This window comes from Haliaeetus albicilla, chromosome 24 (genome assembly GCF_947461875.1).
Source record: "Haliaeetus albicilla chromosome 24, bHalAlb1.1, whole genome shotgun sequence".
Taxonomy (NCBI): Eukaryota; Metazoa; Chordata; class Aves; order Accipitriformes; family Accipitridae; genus Haliaeetus; species Haliaeetus albicilla.
Window position 1 is genome coordinate 306,230 of NC_091506.1, and position 16,813 is coordinate 323,042.

General features: G+C 41.0%; 1 protein-coding gene across 2 annotated transcripts; it reads right to left on the reverse strand.

Moving 5' to 3' along the window:
• Nucleotides 1-596: 596 nt before the first annotated feature.
• RBSN (rabenosyn, RAB effector) lies at nt 597-16,727 on the reverse strand. 2 transcript variants are annotated; one of them, XM_069811708.1, is made up of 12 exons: nt 16,609-16,727; nt 15,802-16,059; nt 12,992-13,135; nt 10,996-11,096; nt 10,299-10,344; nt 10,025-10,186; nt 8,883-9,124; nt 7,952-8,022; nt 6,216-6,302; nt 5,643-5,745; nt 5,144-5,218; nt 597-4,224 (listed from the first exon to the last, which is right to left on the reverse strand). In XM_069811708.1, exons 2-12 carry the CDS (start codon nt 15,962-15,964, stop codon nt 3,085-3,087), a joined length of 2,334 nt encoding a protein of 777 aa, XP_069667809.1. In that variant the 5' UTR covers nt 15,965-16,059; nt 16,609-16,727; the 3' UTR covers nt 597-3,084. The 2 variants fall into 2 exon arrangements, with proteins under 2 accessions (XP_069667809.1, XP_009914610.1); XM_009916308.2 differs by lacking the exon at nt 16,609-16,727 and having other exon boundaries at nt 15,802-16,382.
• Nucleotides 16,728-16,813: the final 86 nt, after the last annotated feature.

The following is a 16,813-nucleotide window of genomic DNA, read 5'->3' on the forward strand; positions in this document are numbered from 1 at the left end:
CTTGCAACAAGATACAACTTTTGCAGTTGATACTGCAGCTCTGAGAAGCACTGATCAAGGCAAGAATATCAGCAAAGGAGAACATGTAAGTTGGTATTTGAAAAATACATTTTACAATTATCTTTATTGCCCTAAAAAAAACCCCCAAAACTTAAAGCTACTCTTAAATTAAGACAATTTCCTAAACAGTCTTCCTTTAAAGAAAAAAAAAAAAAAAGCCATAGAGAACTGTGTCAAGGTTTATCAACTTCCAGCAAATTCTACCAAGCAAGTCTGTTGTGCTTCTAAGTCCAGCACTGCCCTCTAACTCCTCTTAACCTCAAACACTCCTGCTTCCTGCACATGATCAAAAAAGCCTTCTAAATCATTATAGCATCTGCCTCACTAAACAACTACACCATACCTATAATGGTATATAAACATATGATAGATTGTACTGTATTGCTTGGAATTTGGTAATTGCACATACCTTTAAGTCAGGCTTATATATGCAAATTACTGTGAAACTCTATTTCAGCATTTCTGAGCTAATGGTCACGTACAAAATTTCACACCAGTTCAAGCATCCTGTAAGAACTGTCAAGGACAAGTACAGCACAAAATAAACATGTTGTTTTATTTCATCTCTGTTTACAAAGTTTCCATACAGAGTAGTGCATGCAGTTTTAACAAAAGTCAATGCTAGTTATTTATTGAGCTTTATGGTTAAGATGTCTTCATTCCACTGTGCCTTCTGAGCCTCACAGCAGTCCAAATACCAGCATAAGGTCTTCAACTTTGGAGATGACTTTAGTATTGGACGTCTAGTCTATCACATTTAACACTGACAAAGATCATGAGGTATGCTAGTCTTATCTGCTTGTAAAAATACATTACATGTACAATAAGGATACTTTATTAGTGTATTAGACTGAAAATACAAACAAGGCAGGATAGTTGCAACAAGGAAAAAACACTTTTAAAATGCGAAAGCTGAAGCCACTGAAAATTTTTCATCTTGATACCAAAAAAAGCTTGGATTACAGTGCAGGGAGCAATCCTCTTGACTAGCAAACAAGTCTGTCTTAAATAACTACCTTATACTATTTCTGTTAAAACAATTCCAGGGATTATGTTTAGCTAGCTTAACATTTACTTTTTTGCTGCCTTCATAAATCTGGTGCCACAGTGCACGTTTTGTTAGTTTATGACCTTCCACAATCCTCTGTTCTTCATTTCACTCCGTGCAAAAGTAACACTCAGGGACTCAATCAACTCTAATAAACATCTCAGTATAAAAACTTCATGGTCTTAAGACAACCTGTTGTGCACCTCTTTCAACTTCAGATTTAGGCTACAGTAAGAACATCAGCTGTCCTTAACTGGCTGTTCTAAGTTATTTTGATCAGTTACTAGTACTGTTCTGTTAGGTGAGGATATAGATGGTTTGGTTTTTTTTTTAAACAACAGTTCCACAAGTCCCTACCTCCACTTAACTTATAGCAAAACTAGAGTTCCCGCTCTTTAGGTAGCATAATTATTTGTGTGTCTAAAATATTATGCAATGCTTGGGTTACAGCTATGTTAATATATATCATCAGAGACATAGTTAAAAGACATGTTGCTTTCCATAAAAGTTTACACTTCTGAGTAAGCCCACTATTACTAGTGCTATGCAGTGTGATCTGCCTGATTTTCCTCTATTTCAGCTTTAAATACACCCTTTAGACTAACTCCTCCCCACCACCCTTTCAAACACTGATGCCTGATGATGGACCTCTGCCTTTCAAAGACAAAAATCAAAGCAGCTCAGGCTCCATCTTTTACAAAGATACAGGCTGACCTAATCCTGAAGTGATCCTACATTTCTGATACCAATCTTCAGAAGCCCAGCTCTAAGCCCTCCTGCATCACAGGTGCTGGCCATCAGCTAGTCATCCTCCAGGCCACAGGATCACAAGATGACTCCAATCCGGAGCTTCTTATTTAAGACAGACATGCCTGATTCTCATAATGGCTTCTGAGGGGAGTCAGATATGAAGGAGAATTGTTGCTATTTGGCACTATCGCAGCCACAGACTTCGTCTCCCAGCTTTCACAGAATTCCAGTTCAGTGGCACTTCAGCTCTCCATTGTAAACAAGATTTTTGTTCCTTGAATGCTACAAAAAGAGGGTTCCAGTCTCACAAATATGACAAACATGATCATTCTGTCACCCAGAGAATTTAAAGGAATGTAGAGATTCCATAAGATAATTAGGAATTGGAGGGTCACCCTTTATATTATAGTTTGCAATGGTGCTAGCCTGATGCTCTTTTCCCCAGAAATGAGTAGATACTTCTTGTCTCACAAGCAAGGCTCTGAAGCCAGCATGGCACGCTCTATTACACCGTAGTTTCTGCTCAGAGCAAATGGGAAACTAAAAGTGATGAAAAGACAGCATCCAAATTTTACTTGGGAATTTTTATAAACACACTAAAACGTTACTCATATTAAGATCAGTTATAAAGTTCTTCTCAGTCTTAAAATCCCTTTGATATATTAGCATTGCACAAAACTGATCTGCAAGCCTGTATATTCTGCACCTCAAAGAATCACAGTAGCCTTTTAACAGCACTTTCTCATAACACCATTAGGCAATTAAGCTAGCCTGTAACACTGCACTGTGTCCTTATCAGAGGATGCAAAAGTTTTAGAAAAGTCTTCGTCTCTCTTTAGTCAAAGCCCAACTTGAAAGGTCAATGCTACAACAGAAAGGGGGAAAGATGACAAACCAACATTGCAACCATTTCCAAATCATAGTTCCCTATTAGCACTTAACCACTTTGACCAAAATAAGCACACAATAAGACCAGTAAGCATTAAAAGTGTTGTAACAAGTTATTTTAAAATTTCTTAGTATAAGCATTTGAGACCAGCAGCATATCTCAATAATTCTTTCTTCCAAGACTGAGTAGTAGTGGAAATGCCTAACTGAAAGTGCATAAAAGTCAAGATTCTCCCAATTCCCTCTTGTGATCTGTACTCCTGGTTATAAGTATCTGCTCTACAGTCTCACATTTAACAGCAGACATAAAATAATTATTACACAGCCCTACTGCTGATTCAGCAGTTGGATTTCTCCTTCTGCTTTGCTAATGTGCGCTTCAATTCCTTTAAGTTCTCTGTCAGTACCTCCACCTCATCCATTCGTCCGCTATGTTTGGCATCAAATATATAAGCTTTGATATTATCTATCTGTTGGAGAAGCAGCTCTTCCTCTATAGCCTCCTCTCCAGAGATCTCATTGCCATCCTCCACTTCAAAGGGATTGGTAGAGGATCCCTCTTCAAATGGATTCCCAGAATTCCAACTGTCCCCAGGCTTTTGAAATGGATTTTCATCCTCTTCAAAAGGGTTTGAAGTACTGCCAGGTGCTCCATTAGTTTGTTCATCCTCCTCCTCCTCATTTTCAAATGGATTATATTCTTTTTTATCACTTTGCAGAGCTGTGTTAGAGAAAGAAACCATTGCAGAAGTGTCCTTGGCAAATGGGTTAGCAAGATCTTCCTCTAACTGAGGGGTATCTGCTTCATCTTCAAAGGGGTTTAGACAGGCTGTCTGATCTTGGTCTTTGTCACACTGTGGGACATTCTGGGGTTTGAGTGTGAAGATCAAGTGCTCTTTAGCTGGCAGCTGCTCAACAGCAGGAGTTTCAAAACTTGGGTCCACTTTGATCTGAGTAATATCCAAATCCAATGCATGTGCCGTCAAGTTCCAGTTCTCTTTTGCAACTTCACGCTGATGCTGCTTGACTTCTCTGAAGTCTAAGGAGAGTGTCCTTGAATGTTGAGACATGAATTTGTGTTGTTCTCTTTCCCACTCTTTTTCACGAAGGACCTGAAGTTCCTCCCTCTGCATCTCTTCCTCTTCTGCCTGTTTTTTAGAAAGCTCAATAGCTTTCAGAGTTTGTTGTTGATCGTATTCATCCTGAAGCTGCCTCAGGTTCTCTTGCAACATATGGACCTCATCTATCCTATTAGCTGCCTTTGCTTGCTTAATAAAGGATGTGATATTGTCAATCTGCTGAAGAAGTGGGTCTGCTATCTCTCTCTCTCTTGATATGCTAGATGTAGGTAACCAGCCTTCAGATTTCCTGACTGTTCCTTTTTTCAGGTGAGTTGCATCACCATTAACTGTGGCTGTACATCTGGTGATAAAATCTTTCTGCTTTTCCTCTTGTTTTCCATGTGTTTCGAGAGCCAGCTAAAACAAAAAACATGTAGTAAGAGAACACTTAAGAGCTTGAAAACATCTGTTCTAAGTATCCATAGGTAAAAGTAGTCAGCCGATCTTAGACATTGCTGGCTGTCACTGAAAGGGATTAGCTGCACTTTTGGTTACTTTGCAGAAAATGCTTATTTTCACAATATTACCTAAATGATTCCTTTCAGTTTGTTTGTGATGTTATTGATCAAAATCCCATGATATCTGCCTCTACAAATGTGAGGGCAAGTAGGAGCAGTTACAGTGCTTTTATATAGAGCAAAAAAATGCCTAATGCAACTGTGCAAAGAGTGGTCTAGATTGATTTGGACAGTAACTGTATCACATCTGACTAAAGCAGACATCTGTAATAGAACATATGTGTTAAAGGTCACTGATATCATTAACTTTTGGAGTGCAATGAATCTCATTTCTCAACTTCTACCTCAAGATAAAACTGGTTTAGTTTACAATTAATGTCCTCCCTCCTAACTGAAAACAACCTCTCTCTGAAGAGGTGTCCTTGTTCTACTATGTCCTTTTTCACTACCAAAAGAAGTCTCCAAATTTTACTTGTGCAAATGAACTCCAGAACACAATCTGAAAACCCATATAAACTAAAGTACTTAGCTTAGGGCTTGCTCTGCATGCACTGCAGCAGAAACCGCATGTGCAACCAAGTCACTGCTGCTTTCTAGAAGTGTTCAGCTGCTCAGTACACACCTACTTATTTTCTGGACAGAATACAACTATAGTGTTACATGAATCCCTGAAAAAGGGTACAGAATGATCTGCATTAAAAAAAATGAAAAACTGAAATCCAATGTTAAAGGCAACTATTCATACACAAACAGCTACTAGGCTTAAGGCCTTGAAGGAGGCTCTGATACAACATGTAACAGATCTTAACCTGCCTTACCATATGCAGTCTTCTCTTCTTCATTTCTTCATACTGATCTTTGGTTGGCAGGGACATTAGGCCAAGCAGTTTTTCCTGGCAAAAATTGAAATATTTACAGTTGCTTGCAGGCATTCAGCCAATTTTCAAGTACTTGAAAAGAGAGATACCACCAACAGAACACTCCACAAACAAATAAAAGGTACTTCTGCACTGCAGTCATTGCTGCAAGTCTGAGCACATCTTTGCTGCTGTAACTATACTGCTAGGTTCACACTTCAGCAAGAGACAAAGCCAAGATTCACACATTCTCTTAGGTCCCTAAACTCAATGATGCTCTGACTACACTATCTGTATTGAAGCTAGCTCATTTAAGGCTACCAAAAGTCATTAGGGGAATTACAGAAAATGTATAGAACTAAACCTCCTGTCAAAATAGTTCCAAGCCACAGGGATGCCTGGCAAAGAAGAGAACACTGTATAAAATTTACATTCAGCTCATAACATACGCTTCATTTACCTGAACAAAAAGTGTAGCTGAATATCTTATCATTCTCTGAAGTTGTAGTGTTTTAGGATGAGGTTGGGGATCTTCATGCAAGCCTAGACTCAAAATCTTCTTACTGAATCAAAGCAAACATACAGCCTCATCAGTTCAAAAACAAGGGCCAGTGAAAACACAACAGAAGGGGAGAGAGACAATATTGGATGTAAAACTTCTGATGTTCTTTTAGGTAAACCATTTTGGATATTACCAGTTGTAACACTTTCCACTCCCACACTTTTTTTTTAAAAAACAAAACCAAAACAACACAACAAACTTGTGCCATTACTTGTTTCCTCTGTGCTTAGTTATTTCCACTGCAGAGAAAACCATGATTTTTAAGGCTGGAAAAGGAAGTAGAAATTGATGGTGCACAGGAACAGCATCTACCTTTTCACATGCTATTTATAACAGAGCAAATTGATTATCCATATGAAAAAGCAGGTATATGCTACACAAACAGACACTAACAGTTGAAAAAAAAACTACAGAGAAGTCATAACAGAGGGAGATACATACAAGCTGGGGGTGGGGAGACAGATCTTTTACCTTAAGGCATCTATAAATTCATATACTTTTTGAATCTCCACCCTCAAGTCACTAGCGTGTTCAAGATTGTAGGTTGTCTCGCCAGCACTAGGAAATAAATACAACTTTATTGTAAGTCATGCATCCAGCTAACATCACATACAACACTAGAAGTTATCTCAAGATGACTAAGATTCAGCAATGGTAAGGATAGCTAACACTAAAGGGGCTGAATTATTTTATTTCAGGCTCATTGTGTTTAAAAACACTTTCTTTGTGACAGAAGTGGAAAATGACAATCATTTTCTGAACATTAACATTTAACAGATCGTTTATTTATGATTGTATTTTTTACTATTATAGGAGAAATTGTATTTTAACACAAGAACACCACTCTACCAATAACATATAAAATACACACATACTTAGCAAACACATCTATTTTGTGGGTTTTTTTCCACGCGATCGGGTGCAGAAAAAACACTAAGTAACTATACCATTAAATTAAAATAGTTATCTCTACTAACATTTGTCAGAAAGCAAAAGCCTACAACCCCACATGCGTATAATATTTAAGATGCTAGTAACCGACTGTCCACATGGGGACACAATCAATTATATGCACTTCAATCGAATCTCACATTTATTGGTAAAACAAATTAGGATTTACAGAGAAGACTCTTCACCAGTTGTTAGCTTCCCTCTCCTTTTATATCACAAACATAAAAGATAAGGATCACTCTCTCAAAAGCAACTTCACTACCCATGTGACTCCAGTTTCTGGGACTCACTACTAGTCAGAAATCTTTAATTTCATGAGTAAGAAGTCTGTTTTCTGACATGTGCTTCCATTATCCAGGATATTCATATTTTTTACTTTTCTCCAGCTGTCAAGTGACATAAAACCAGCTCTCATGAAGTCATAATAAAAAGCAGTAATAGCTTAGCATGTTTTTCACCTTCTGTACTTGTTTCTTCCTTTTGGGACGTTTGCATTTACAAAACCAGTTTTGTTACAATGAACGACAGCCTATTTTTTCTACAACTATCTGATCTAAAGGACGGATACAGAAATACTTGTTAACTTTAACTTCCCAAATGGACATGCTTCATAGTCCAAGACCAATGTGTGTATTTCTCTACTATACAAGCTAGAAGTATAAGCTGACAACGTCTTGCAGATATAGCTGGAGAGATTTAAGTTACCACAGTGAGAGACTACTGCAAGAAATTATGCACAGAAGTGTGATATGTGAATGCTGCTTATCCACTGCAGCACAGGGCAGGCCAGCCAGATTTAGAACAATCGTCAGGTGAAGGTGGCTTGCTTTACACCAGAACAGATGAGAAGCATTCAAACAATCCTTTGCTGCTGGCACTACTTGGAAGCCATACCATCCAGCTGAGGGCAGTACTATCCTACTTCAACTCTTTCGAAGAGGCTCATTTAACGCAACAAGAATTGTAGCCTTGTACTTCCTTTTTGCAAAGATGACATGTCAAAGAACAACAGTGGCAACTCACTGGGAAGCGGCTTTAAAAAATAAATCAGGTTTCTTCTCTGTATGCTATGTTACCATTAATAATTCAGTACTACTTTGACGAGCATCCAAAAGACAACAGATACTCCTAACACTGCTTTTTCTTATAATTTACACACTCTTGAAGCCTTAGCATGCCACTTCCTTACTCCTTCCCACACTTTGGGGAGGAAAAATACATATATTCATAAACAAAAATCAGTGAATGGGGCTTACTTTAGTGATTCTGCCATCCTTATGTATTCTGGCGCCTTCTGGTCAACCTTCTCCATGCAAAGTCGGAGTTTCTTGTTTAAAACAAAATGTATAAAAAAAGAACTTATTATTACACTAATGCAAGAACATGCTGACATAAACCATTCATGCTGCCTGTGCACATTCAAAGTTAACTGTGATGAAGAAGGCCATTTAACTATTCAGGATAATGAGACCCTCCAGTTATCTTCGGAACACAGAAAGCATGGTCAGGAACAGAGAAAGACTCCCTGTGCCCCTGCAAGGTGAATTTTGAATTCAGAAGCTGTTTTAATGGATGACTTGGACAACTTCTAGCCTTACATCTCTTCACAAAGAGCACCAACAGAAATTCCCCTAATACTAACCTGGGGGGTTTATGGACTCTACTGAAAAGATACCTGATGATCGTCAGTACCCGCTTTCAAAGCATATTTGAACACAATGTTCCAGCCATATGCTGTTGATGGATATAGATGGTTCAAAAAAGCATTTGTCATCAGCATGAGGACAAACAGTGCTGACAACATTGAGTCCTATAGTTCCAGTGCAGCCCATCCATGAAGTGCACAGCATATCATTGGTTTAGACAAGAACTGTTCTGAGGAATCCCAGCTGACATAGTTCACAATTTTAAGAGAGAGGCACCTCAGAAGTTAGTTCCAGATGATAAGAATGAAGATGTATCTTAAAATTATGTTTAAAGTTATCGTGGGATATAAATACTATACCGCAACTGGCTCCATCATTTCAGATGTATCTGTTACATGGCATAAACACCCAACAGTCCATTCTAACAGAAGTGAGTATTAAGTCATAAAGAGCTTGGACATGAGATAACAAGCCAAAAGTCAAGGAGTGACAACTGCAGATATATACACTGAGGATGAAAGCAGCAAGGAGTTTGATTTACCTCATAGAGTTTCACAATTTCTGGAGTGTATTCTCTCTCATCAATCTGTTGTTCTCTTTTCAACAGGGTATCTTTGCAGTGCTGACAACAACGGATTCGGTCATCATCCTTCTCATCCAGAACTGAGCTCACACTGCTTATGCTGCTAATGCTGCTACGGCGGGAGCCATGGACACTATTAGGTGAGGAGTTTGGGCTAGTATGAGAACCCAAGGACTCTTTGCTGGCACTAGTCAGTTTGCCTAGAAATTATAGACAGGTGATTTTACAGTGACTGGAGAAGCCAACAGATTCTACCAACATGAATGAATTGCACTTGAACAGAAACTTTACATTCAGGTAATAATAGAAAACCAAGCTGAAACAGTCTGCTGAAAGACATGCAAAGAACCCATGACAACCAAGACTGCAAGGCAGAATTTGGGTCTTCACTGTAAGTCCTGCTCCATTCTAAAAGCAGCTAGAGAGCAGACTGCTGAGAACCACCTACTTTGCTTCTGCCTAGAAGCGTTCTCACATTGGGAGCTTGTATAGTTGTAGAACAGTGTGTGGAAGAACAGGTATGTTAACGTTGTCCATGTTTTGTGCTTGAATGCTCCAAAAAGCACACTTAATGTCATTTATTTCCACAGAAAATACAGTCTCCTCTCCAATGCACTAGATGAGAAAATTAAAGTTCTAAGGTTTCTTAAAGGCTTGTGGATGAATTTCTTTAATGTGAGCATTTGGGCAACCACGGGCAAGAGTGGAAATAGCCACAATAGTTTTAAATGTCAAGAACCTTGGCAGTTATAATTCCTAAAGTTAATACCTTCACAGTTATGGTACTCAGTAGAATAAGACACTAAATATCAATTATATCTACTAGTAGAATATGCTACTACTTCTGGTAACTGTTGCAGTACTATGTAACACTTTCAAATCTGAAGAAGAAATGGAGACAAAGAATGGAGAAATCATTCTTCTTCTTTTGTCTCACAAACAAATGTCTGCATGAAACTGAGTAACACATTAAGGACCAAGTTTTCTGCCCAGGCAGAATATTACCAGCAGCCTTTTTTCCAATGGCAAAAAGCCAGGATGCAGTTAGCACCCCGAGTGAGCTAAGGAAAGGAGGCATGAACACCACACACTGTACTTACTTGCCAAAGGAAGACTGACAACTTCCATGCACTTCTTGCACATAATAGACCCACAAAGGCGGCAGTGGTGACGTCGGTTTCGAATACTGAACTTATTGCCACAGTCTGGACAAAATGGAACATCCTGATCACTGACCCAAGGCACAACAGACTTCTCTATAGCTATGATCAGGCAAGAAGGCAGGGAATACACACAACATAAGATATTCATTCAGTTAATTCCTCAGCTAGTTAAACTATAGGAGCAAATAGTCTGAGGTAAGCTCATACCAACCTCTTATTTTAGCTGACTCAGTGTTTGCTCTGTCAAACGATGTAAGCTAGTAGAAGATAAACAATACACTCAAGAAAATTGTACTTTTGCAAGAAAAAAAGAAAACAACAAAACCCAGCACAACAAGAAAAAGAAACCTGGCATTTTTAAGAGATAGGAGTCTCAGCCTGTTTTACACCAGATTCCTGCAACTTTCCTGTTTATTTCTAATGCCATATTCATACAAGTAGTGCTAAACAATGACTGCCAAACCTGTACAAATCAGACCATTTTGGACATAATCTTTACAGCATCCGACATTACTGCATCTGAGCCAAAATGTGAGTATATCACTGGCAGATTCTGAAGAACGAGTAGCTGGAAGAATCATGACAAAAACATTAGGGAGAAATTTAGTAAAGTAAAAGATGGAGAAAATATACAGGAAAACAGATGGTTCTTGAAGCACATGGAAGTAGCATCTTCACCTTGAAAACAGTGCATAGAAACAGAAATTGTATCCACAGTACAGGGTCAGACCAAGCACAATACTCAAGAATAAAAAAGCAAAACAGTAACATGTGAAGATAGCCATAGTTTAGTACCCTTTATAAAGTGCACTGCCAGATAAATGGGCACACTTCGTACTAAAATATGATTTTTTTTTTAATCTAGGAAACATTCAGAAGGCTGGAATATTAAAAAGAGGCAAATTTACCTTTTCTAACCTGATTATTAACTTATTGACTTCAACTACATAGTGATCAATCCTGGCTGCTCGGTATTTCTTGAAATCAGAAAGATGGCTTCTCATAGCACCTGAAGAGATAGCAGAAAGTTTTCATCATCAGCCAGGTGTTCTGTATGGATTTAAATGCATTTAAATGCCTCTTGAAAGACAGCTGTCTCTTCTTTTCACCATTTATTTCTCATGTTCAAATCAAATCTTAAAGACACATTAGAATCCTATATTTTTCCAGTGCTGCTCTAAATAAAACATGCAGGTTAAAGCCTAATCTCCAGGCTAGCAATAAACAGTGTTTTATTTCTACTACAGAAAACAACAGGCACTATGTTAAAGGGAATATCTGCAACATTTTTTTTCCCCTCCATCCCTTGGTTACATTTGGCAACCTACTATCAACTAGTAGTATTCTCAAAACCAACTCATTTTAATTTCCTGGCTATGTGTTGAACAAAGGGAAGAGGCAGGTCCAGTGATGACTGGAGGTCTATGCAACAGCAATTTCTCTTTCAGACTCCTGATCATCTTTCCACCTTTAGAAGTCTGAATCAAATCCTTGATGACAATTCAGATTTACAGAAAACAGATCACCAAGTATACAAAAGAACAATCTAGCATCTATTTAAGAAATGCACAATTCGTACTCAACAACGCTGGTTTCAAGTTTAAGTTTTGATCCTTTTCCAAGTAAGATGAGCCAGGTATTAAAAATCAAAGTTACAGACAAAAAAAAAAAACCACCACAAAAAACCCCTTTATTCTGACTGGTAGAACACAAAAACAGATGTTGCTTTTTGATACTACCTATGCTAAGTGTAAGAATCTCACTTCCTCATGCTAGTGAAATAACCAAAAAACCTCCAAAGCTGAATTCATAGGAATGAAAGGGCCCCTCTGGGTAACTGAATTCAGCCACTGCTTTGCAGACATCACACAGTCCCTTTCACAAACCTACCAAATCCCATCCTAAAATCCATAAGGTTCATCTTCTCCACTCCAATCAGAAAACAGTTGCTCGCTTCTCTAATGTTCAGAAGCCTTCTGCTAGTTCACTGCCTAAATTTATTCTTAGCTAATATTTATACCATGATTGCTGCTGAAATAGTTACAAAGTGAAAAGTATAATAATCTACAGAACTCTGACTCTGCAGACCCGAAGGACTAAGTCCTAGTCTGTCAGCAGCACAGGGGAAACTTTCCCAGGCTCCACCAGAGGTAGCACTGCTTCCTCCCCCATGAGAAGAGCCACAATATTTCAGTAGTACTGTAAGAGGCAATTTCCAGTAGCAGTATTTGTAATTATAGGCTCAGCAAACTTATCCTTGAAATTCTACAACATAGATTTATGTTCAGAGGCGTGGGTTTGGGGTTAGGGTTTTTTTGTTTTGTGGGTTTTTGCCTCTTCCCCCTCCACCCCCCCGAGTAAACCTCTTCTCAATGAGAGATGATCTACACCTCAAAACCAAGGAAAAAGCTGAAAGAGTTTAAGTCAATGGACAAGTCTTTTGTCAGACTTGTAAACTAACAACTACGTTAAGTGTAGCCCAAAAGCTGGAGATTTTATATAGCTATAGCTTAATTATTAATTAGTGGATTATCTGTTTTGTAAAAAGCCACTAGACGGTTGCAGAACACCTCCAAGAAGCTAGATGCACAGAGGTAAACACATATCCAGCAGGCCTCAACAGCTCAGGCACAATGACATGACAAACAGCTATCCTGCTCTCAAGGTTAGTTGGGGTACTGATTCTATATTTTTTTTCCCCCCTATTATCTGCATTTTCCCCATCACACCACACAATTTAAGCAGACTGCACAAAATCAATATGCAAACCAGAACGCCATGCTACAGTGAATCAAACACAATACAGACACAATTCCATGCAACTTCAGCAATACTGTAGCACTTTCCCAATTAAGATTAAAAGAAAAGTTATCCCCACTGCATATCGCTTTCTAGCTCTCCTACCTACTTCCTGGGGCTCCCACATGTATGGATCAACTCCACCATAGCTGAATGATTCATATCGTTCCTGAGATCCAGAATCAGTTCTGTCATCCCCTTCTCGTTTCAGCAATTTCTTCTTTGCTCTTTTGGCCTTCTGGACTAGATCTAAAAAAGATAAACCCAAGTTATCAAACGTGGCAGGTAGTCGCCAAATATGTCACATGAAACCAGTATAGAACATTCCTCATCTTTTAGCACAAGTCTTTTTCCTTGACAACAAGTTTATCCTCAACATGTTCTGTTTAGAACAAGAACACGGTCAGAGAACCACAGATGACATGAAATGCTCTGTTATCTGTCATAACACAGCACTAAGGTCCTAATGACAAAACAGTAGTTTTAGACACTCCATTCAGGGATTTCATTGTAAAACAGTAAGCTGTCTTAAACTATGGGACCCATTTCACAGCATTCTGGGACATCATACACATATCTTAATCCTCTGAATTACCAATGATTTTCTCAGGATTCAAGGACATTCAACACTTTCTTTGTCTTGTGGCACAAACTACAAACTAAGAATTTCAGCATGCTTGTACACCTGAATAATTTCAAAAGTACTAAACAGCCCACTGCATTATCTCATATGAATGCTAGTGAGAGGAGGGCAGTCTCCTGGGCCAAAAAAAAAAAAAAAAAAAAGACCAGGAAGCTAGCAGAAGTTGAGGGCACTGCTTTTCTTGGCAAACACATTCAGTATCCAGTATCTCCTTGAACTAGATCTTTCAAACATCAAGCTTTCTAACAAGCTGCTGGGAACCATGAGTTAGCATGTCCTTTCACATTTCTAATTTTTTTATTTAGTGTAAAAAACACTGGAACTTCCACCTTGACCTTACTGGAGCCTGTCCCCCTGAGCTTCAGCCACTAAGGCTGTACCAGCAGGCCCCTCATGCAGACATCATACTTCCTAGCAGTTTTTCAGCTGCTGAAGTTATGCTACCTCCCAAAATGACACTCAGTGATATAAAACACACTTCTCAACAAAACTGTGTCAGGTTAGCGAGGGCTTTGCTAGCACTGTAACATCATCTAAGAAACAAGGTTTTGCCTCCCCACACCTACTCTCAAGCCAGCATAGTAAATGCCAGCTAGAAACTGCAGTTTCTTAAGTGAAGTTTACAATATCTAAATAGAAACTATATTTCCACTCGAGACTCTGAAAGTCTGACATACAAAAGAAGTAGGGACGCCTCATTACTTTGTCACAGACACAAAAGCTTTTCAAGCAAACTTCGCACTCTTGTTTTCCACAGTCAAACTTAACCACCTCAGTATGACTCAACTGATGTAATAAGATGATTTGTAAGCATTTCTAGAACTCCACACAATTAAGATAGTTGGAGTTCAGCACAAAGTTGTGCAACCACTTGTGATGCACAGTTTGAACGCTAGTCCCTAAAACAGGTAGGTTAAATGGGTGATTCTGCTGGTCTTCCTACTTCTAGAAGGAACTTCACTGGATACACCTTGACATGAATAACTAGAACAGAAAGCAAGCAGACAAAACCAACATCCTTTATGCAAGAACACCTATGAAAGATGGCCTGAGAAGTCACAGTACACTATCTTGGATTAAAAGAACACTAGAGAACAAAATCAAAACACAGAACAAGCATTTGTGTTTTTAAACAGAAGCAGCATTTGGGAAATCTTACCAAGCCTAAGTTGTTGTTTTCTTTCCTCTTATCACAATGAAAACCATATTGTTGTTCTGGTTTAAACGCTCCACGGAAGCATCTGTGATTCATTTATGACAGCACTGTACCCATGATGAGGACACGACTGCAGTACTGACCAGCCTACCTTCACTGTCCAGGAAGAACACAGTGCTAAGAGCCAAGAAGTAGCCAGACTGATGGAAAGCAACTTAAAGATTCATTAAATATTCAGCTGTGCTAGCCTTAAAATAGGCTTGTTAAAAACACAAACTTTTCAACTGAGAAAAGAAACTTTTGAAGTAATAATAATCATCAATCTCAGGAAAAAGAAAAAAAAGGGGGGGGAGTAGTAAAAATTCAAGACTGCCAGTATACTAAAACAAAACCATAAAGATTTTTGCAGGGAACACAGAGAATTATCACCGGTTTTTGCACATTTTTCTCTCTGTAAAATGACACTGTGTATGCCAGGGGGAGTAAGAAAAAGGAAATATTTTAGTTAAACAGAATTCAAAGTGATTTTTCAAACACCAGTAAGTCCACAGCACAACCCTGGGACACTCCCAGCACCTACTGCCAGCTCCACCACCCACATTCTTTTCCATCTTTTCCCACTGACAATCTTCCTGAACTTTACACTTTAACTGTGACTACAGTTTTATCTACTGTCAAAACATGGGACTGATGAATTGGTACCTGGCAAGTACCATAGACTGCCCGTATTCTGTAGGGTCTTCAAATAATGCTTGGGAATTCACCTGAGTTACAGTATACACCAGAGTCTTCAGATGAAAACAAAGAAGCCCCCCCAAAAGGCCAAAAATAAAAGTCATGCATAAAATCAGACATTTGAGGAGTGATGTCTTTTAAGTGCCTGCTTTAGAATTTACTTACTGAAAGTATCAGGAACAGCATAAAAATTATGCCTCGGCCTCAGGTAATTCATGGAAAAAATGGAACCCCGTACCTCACTCATAACCCGCTTCAGTTAATATTTCCGCCTTCTCAGGCACTTCAAGAGAGCTCACCGTACAGGCGGCTTGGGTCGTACGGAATTTCACGCGGCAAAAACAAAGGCACGTCAAAAACACCAGCTGTCACGCCTCTTACTTCTGAGCTGTCCTTTGACGTCTCTATCCTCGCCCGAGTGCTCTTCTTCGTAGTGCGACTGAAGCTGGTAGAAAGACTGGAGGTCCTTCAGGCACAGCGGGCACAAGAAGCCTTCCCTCATTTCCCCCGGGTCGCCGAAGGGCGGCGGACAGCCGGATGCCATGGCGGCTCGGCCGCTCCCCGGCAGCGCTCGCTCCCCGGCTTCAGCAGCGGCGCGGCACGGCGGGGCACGGCCGCGGCATCGTCCTTCGCGGCTTTCTGGAAGAGACCGGCGCAGCGCCGTCGGCACGGTTTCACCCCACGCCCTCCCTGGCCCCCGCCCCGCGGCCCAGCGGGCGCCCGCGCCGAGGCCCCGGGCGGGGCGGGGGCCGCCTCCTACCGCCCCGCATAGCGGCGACTGCTGCGCGCCCCGCCCGCTGCCCAAGGGCCCCCTGCACGGCGGGAGGAGAGAGACGCTATTTGCGCCTCTGCTCTGGAAGAAGAAAGCGGGGGGCGAGCTAGAGACGCCGGAGCGCGGAGCGGGCCGGCGCAGAGGCCCGGAGCCGGCGCTGCCTGCAGCTCGGCCCCTGGCCGGCTGCTTGCGCAGGCGCAGGGAGGCAGCACGCACCGGCACGTTGCCCGTTGCCACCCGCCCCGGCCGCGCGGGGGGCACGCAGGGGAAGGGGAGGGGCTTAGCGCTGGCGCCGACCGTCGGGGGAGCGGCCGTTGGGGGCCCCCGCCCCGCCCGGCCCGGCCGGGCCCGGCCGAGCCGAGCCGAGCCCCGCCCGAGGGGGGCCGCCGGCCCTGAGACAGGCGGCTGGGCCTCACCTCAGTGCCTCGGCGGGAGGTGCGCGTCTCCGGCAGCAGCGAAGCCGCGGGCCGCCGCACTCCCAGCCGCTCGGCTGCCCGGGAGCGGGAGAGCCCGGCGGAGGGCGGGGCGAGCGCCGAGATATCGATGGGCGGGAAGGGTGGGGACGAGGAGGGTCCATCCGGGACCGGAGGGAGACGAGAGGCCCAGCTAAGGCGTGCGCTG